Below are 6,000 nucleotides of genomic sequence, written 5' to 3'. Positions count from 1 at the left end.
GCCTCTTTCCCCTTTTAATACGCAAACCAAGACTCTTCTGTTCTTCTCTGATTTTCGTCTTATTCCCTTGTGGCTCTTCAACTTCCCTAAGGTATTTCGTCTTGTTCCTCCTTGCCCCTTTTTCCTTTATATAACATTCAATCGATTTTTTTAATATTTTGAGCCTAAGTCTCAGAGTCAATTTAATGTTGCATAGAATAAGACTTCAATATTTCTAATGTTCCAAAAAAGGAACATTACATAAACACTGAGAAGCCCAAAGATATCATGCTCCACTCAAGAATAGCTACGTTCATAGCCAATAAGAAAACAATCACTCACTAATCATGTCAATGTAATATCTAAAGGATTAAGAAAAGGCAGACATTGCAAAGACATAGATGCCATGAACTAATCACAATTTATCCCTCAACAGAAAATAAAAGAACAGTCCATGTGCAACCCTTAGTTTTGCCAACAGAAACTAGTCTTGCAGCAATGGCAGAGGTGAATTTTGCAACTCGGGGATGAGAGAACAATGAAACTAACCCAAAACCAAGAACTAATTCAGAATTTCAATACGACACAAGGTGTGTTATGTGGAGGCTCCAGATCTACGACTCGCAATAGGTGGTGCTTCATCTCCTCCCATTCCACTTCCTGGTTCTGCTGCTTGTGATTAAGCTTATTTATGTTAGCACAATTCAGAGATATTTAAGACGTTTGGAATCTGTCCAGCTTAAAAATACAATTTTAGATAAGGTTATTAAAGACATGAAAATTTAGCCTTCATTTTCACCTTGTCAAAACATTTCCAAATTGCTTTGAACTTTTTCTTCTATGTCCATTGATCCTATTGGTGGGGTTTTGATACTTGTATGCGTAGAATATGCACCACGGTTATTAATTATCTAAAATAAGATTTTGGCAAATGCTTCAAGAATCAGGCTTAAAAAGTTCTTTTCCAATTTGAAACCTTTATGGTAACTTCTATGAGCATTTTAATGTGCTGTCTCATTATATCAATTACCAAAACTTATCAGACTGTGTCTTAAGCTATGCTACGCTATACATTTTGGTAAGTGCAACAAGAATCAGGTTAGACAATACTTTTGTGTCTTAAACCTTTATATAATAATGAGACAAAGGTCGATTACTATTTCAGTCAAATTACATTCAGCAGTCAAAATTTTGTCACAAATTTCCATTATCAATCTCAAATTCAATTGCATAAAAAAAATAATAATCATCCTGAACAGAAAAACAGTACCTTCAAAAATAATTTAGTGTCTGATCAGATGATGAAGCATATCCATAATCAGTTATCAACAGGGTGGAACTATTTGTGTTGACTGGTTCCTCTGTGTTGCTTTAAATTTCACATGATGACAAGTCATTTTCTCTATTATTGAGTACCATAATCAAAATCATTCCAAGAGATTTCTTGGTTCTATTATGCATAATCTGATTGCAGATGTTTGCATCAAAACCTGAATGATAAAGCATGATTTTTTGCATTATGAGCATACTAAAAACTAATCTTAAATTACATCTGTACATTCTCATTCAGAGATTTGAATACATTACAGATTAGTATAGATAAATAAGTTAATATATAACATTGACTTACATACCATTACAATACACAGAAAATTTGAGGATATTTTTAGTAATTTCCTCTCCTTTACTTCCGAGACATAATACTAGCAAATAAAACGGATTATGCTAGCTGATGTGTGCCATTATATTTGAGAAAATATCTTTTCAGGATGTCGAAGCACTTGTTGCACTCTTAGGCTTCGAAGTCTATTGACCATTCAAACAACCATAATAATAATGTTAGACAGGGAAATATAGTATAGACTTCTTTTAACGCTAAATTACAGCATATCAATGTGCACAGAAACCTAGATGATGATGTGATTATTGGCCACATCAACTAAAATGTCTATAATCAAACTACATTTAATGTCACAGGCTGCTATAGAACAATATTTCTTCCCTCTACGAATTGATGTACATGTGAAAAGCCAGACATCACAAGTTAACGAGAAAAGCACTAGTTTTGTAAATAACAAAACAAAAAGATATTTAAGTAATTGAAACTAAATTCATGCAAGTTTACTATTAATTAATAATTATTGTCGAAGCCTGTAAAAAAGTAGGTGGGCATGAATACTAATGCACGTATTGAACAGTTCTCTTGTAATACAGATAAACCATAATGTAGATGTGTCTATATCGCATGGAGCAATGAATCAAATACCTCAGAATGTAAATATTACCACTTCTTAGCCAAAATACAATGGATAATCAAGATTCTTATTGTTTTAGTTTTCCGCTGAGTTTCAGGATGAGGGAGGGGGAACAAGTTCCGGAGAAAAGGGTACAAAGGGCCTGCAGTGACTTTGACTGTGACTGTGATGGGTTGACAGCGTTGATATACATATAATACTTGAAAAACTAGTTATGAAAAGATGTATAAGATTTACATTTTGAATGAATCTTTGGCAAATTAGTAAAATAGAAAATTCGCAAATAGTAAATACTAAGATTTAATGTTTTCATTTTAACTTTAAATATTTCAATACTAAATAAAATTTGACAGATGAAATTGTCAAATTTGTGATTTCTATTATATTGAAAACATCATAAAGATAATTACAATGGGTAGCATGATACTGAAAAAGGTAGAAAATGTCAAAATATAGTGAAGGCAAGCCTCTACTTGTCCCCATTCTCCTCATCGCTCGAACTACTAGACTCCTCATCGTCAAGATCTGTGAAATTAACACCGACCAGCCCTACATCTGAAGTTATAGCATCCTCATCAATCTATGACGGCACCTCTAGCTCTAAATCTGTTGTGTTTGGACTCTCTTTGTACACATGTTGTGCAGTCAATAAGACGCAAAGCACTATGTACAAACACAAACTTCTCTGCTCTCCTACAGGAAAGTTTGTTCCTCTTAAGAGAGGAAATGAATGGCCTATAGTTGAAAATTCATGAATAAATTGTGGATATCATGATTAAAAAACCATAATGATTTAGTCACCAAAAAGCTTGGGACCAATATTTGCAAAATTTGCAGCAGTTTTTAGTGAAATATTTCTCTTTTGCACCATATATTCCTCTAAAAATCAGTGGTAATAAATTAGCCGGCTGCATAAAGTGATATAAGGTGTTTTTTAGTGTTTTTATAAGTAATACAATGTGTTATTTTAGCTGTGATGGTGGGAGAGAAGTAGGGTTTTTATCTGGGAAAAATTTCAGTGTCATTCTAGTGAAAGAATTAACAATGTTGTGTCGTTGAAGTGATCACATATTCACAAGTGTCATGTCATTGCCATTTGAAAGTGATCATTGTCAGTGAAACAAGTGTGCTTTCAGAAAAACATATTTGACATTTGTCATTATGTCCGCAATAATCTATACACATTACAAATTTAATATGTTTGATGTATAGATTTAATCTAGAGAGTTTGGGCAATTTAGACAACCCTTTTTTTTCTATATGACAACAATTATTAATTTTGGGTTTATTCTAATTAGTATTAAAAATTTAAATCTATATTGAGTGTTTATAAATTTACATATTTATTCTTAGCAATTTAGTTGTATTAAATGTTAATAAATCTATATAAGTTCTATAGGCATAAATATTTGTATATGTAAATTTTATTATATCAATTTATATTTTTATTAGCTGTGAACCAACAGTCATTTGGCTTAAAATGGCTTTAGAGTTATTATTAATTAATATGGGAGATCTTCAATTTGGCTGTAAAGTTTAAATTTTTTAATAAATATTATGTTCTCTTAAGCTTGAACGGTTGAACATATATTTAGGTTTATAAATCCACATTTATTATTATTAATTTATTCATAGTGATCTCATATATTTATTAATTATGTCCTTTTATGGAACATTATAAGTTAATCAATTAATTAAGTTTTTAAGATATCAAATCATATAAAATTAGTGACACTTTGACAAAGTATTAAAATGATTTTTTGGAACTCACTGGAAATTAGTGAAGTCATTTTAATTTAGAAGATGGGAATAATAAAGAGAGAAAGGAATATAAAGAGAAGGGAAATGAAGAATCACATGGTTGTGCTTTAAAAAAACATTGAGAGGCTAATTCTGATTATGTTTAGTAATATGTTTGGTTTCTTCTCATTGAGAACTCCAGAAAGCTTTGACTTTTAGCAAGTTTGAGGATGGAAACCCTTGAGCTTGGTCACTCGCATTCCTCATGTTGTGCTTCAAATTCATATTTCTGGTTGTCCAATCTAACTGTAAGTTTTGTGGCTACGTTTGGATTTTGTTGTTCTACTGAAGACATGAAGGCAATATTCATAGCTTATTTCAAACTCTCTATTTCAATTTGTAATTTCCTGAACATCGTGCTAGATAAATTGAAATAATTGCATGCAAAGTACTTGTTTAATTTTCTGTGGTGAAAACTGGAGATAATATCCTAGGAGGATATATTTTAGTGGTATTAGAGCCAGTTTTCCTATCAGCCTGTAAGCTTTCCCAAGTGACAAAATTTACATTTGTGCCCAATTTGAATTTTTGTTATCAAGATAGATTTGCAAAACAAGGTCTCTGAGTCTATTTTTAAAGTTAATATATTCTAAATAATAGTCTCTTTTGGGCCTCGATAAATCCCCCGGTGTCCAGTTGATATTTGCAATAATCTGAAATGTAAAAATATTCCGCTACACTTTGGAATGACATGAAAATAATGCCAATGGCCTAATTGTTGTGGGTCTCAACTTGAGGTATCCACTATAGTTGGCATGAACTTTATGACAAAGGCTCTTTCCCATGTTTGAATTAATATTTTCATATCTAATGTTGTGAATAAAGTTCCATAGTTACACCACCCTGGGGGATGAGGGGATGACATAACGGGGGACAAGTTTCCGGGACATGGGGACAAAAGGGCCTTAATTTGGGGATGGTGGGAGGACGGCGGGGGGACAATAGCGGGGGCTAGGAGGGGGTGTGTATATATATACATATGGTACTTTAAATGCTAGTTATAAAAAGATGTATTGAAATATAAGATATAAAGATGTAAAAGAGTAAATACTTAAACATTGGATTGAATTGGAACATTGAACATTGAATATAAATAGTTGAATCAAAAAATAGTCAACATCAGAATGTCCCTCGTTCTCGGTAGAGTTGGCAAAATCTGGTGATGTCACTGGGGATGGGGGGATGGAGTCCCCAAGTTTTTGGTGCGTCCAAGTCTCTGGGACATGGGGCAAAAGGGGGGGAGGGGGGGGGATGTGTCCGCGTGTTACTATAGAATAAACATTGTTGGGTGGATATTTTGTAACCAACAGTTTTCGGTTAAAATTCTATCGCAAAATAGGATGACCAGCCACAACGTGTGAGACAGAGTCTCTCCTACCTTAAAAGGAAGGCTCTCTCTTCTCACCGTTCCTTGGATCAACTCAAGGTAAGCAAGAAGTCGAGAGATTTTATAAAATGGGTGTTACCAATATTTTTTCTTTTTACCTTTCAAGAAAGAATTCACTTACTTGTGGAGCGAGTAATGGGCAGGGTGAATCTCTAACTACACTTCTATCAAGAGATGGAAACAGTGATACCGATAAACCTTCACTAACTCAAAGGCTAGCTACAAATGTACCGGTTTGGCTCTAAGTCCGGTCCTACTTCTATATGAAAGCTTTACAAATTAAGGCACAAAGACTCCTAAAAGTAAGAATTCTTAACTATTTTGTGAATTAAGAAGAAAATATAAGCTATAGACAGCTTCTAGCTATACACTTTCACAATTGCTCTTGGTCAAAGCTCTGGCTTCAATTGTTTCTTAACTCTTTTCAATTCAATTCACTAGAACAATTACCAATAACACAAGACAATATAAATCATAGACAAAGCTTACAATTCACACAAATAACAATCTCACTTAATCAAAGTTAAGTCTCGAATGCTCCTTTGTATTCACTTTCTCTCAAAATGGTGCTTACACAAA

At 33.1% G+C, this 6,000-nt stretch overlaps 1 protein-coding gene across 1 annotated transcript in view; it reads right to left on the bottom strand.

Annotated features, from left to right (window-relative positions):
* Positions 1–1,345: 1,345 nt before the first annotated feature.
* Positions 1,346–6,000, bottom strand: part of LOC149538861 (PGR5-like protein 1B, chloroplastic) — a 139,130-nt gene continuing 134,475 nt past the window's right edge. The window contains exon 11 of the mRNA XM_089800212.1: positions 1,346–1,785. Coding sequence (XP_089656338.1) covers positions 1,744–1,785 — 42 coding nt within the window. The 3' untranslated portion in view covers positions 1,346–1,743. The remainder of the gene's footprint in view (positions 1,786–6,000) is intronic.

The sequence above is a fragment of the Cupressus sempervirens genome, chromosome 9 (genome assembly GCF_028749045.1).
Source record: "Cupressus sempervirens isolate cs-2001-9-10 chromosome 9, ASM2874904v1, whole genome shotgun sequence".
NCBI classification, from domain to species: domain Eukaryota; kingdom Viridiplantae; phylum Streptophyta; class Pinopsida; order Cupressales; family Cupressaceae; genus Cupressus; species Cupressus sempervirens.
The sequence above is the reverse complement of the archived record's forward strand: the minus strand, read 5'-3'. Positions and strand labels throughout refer to the sequence as shown.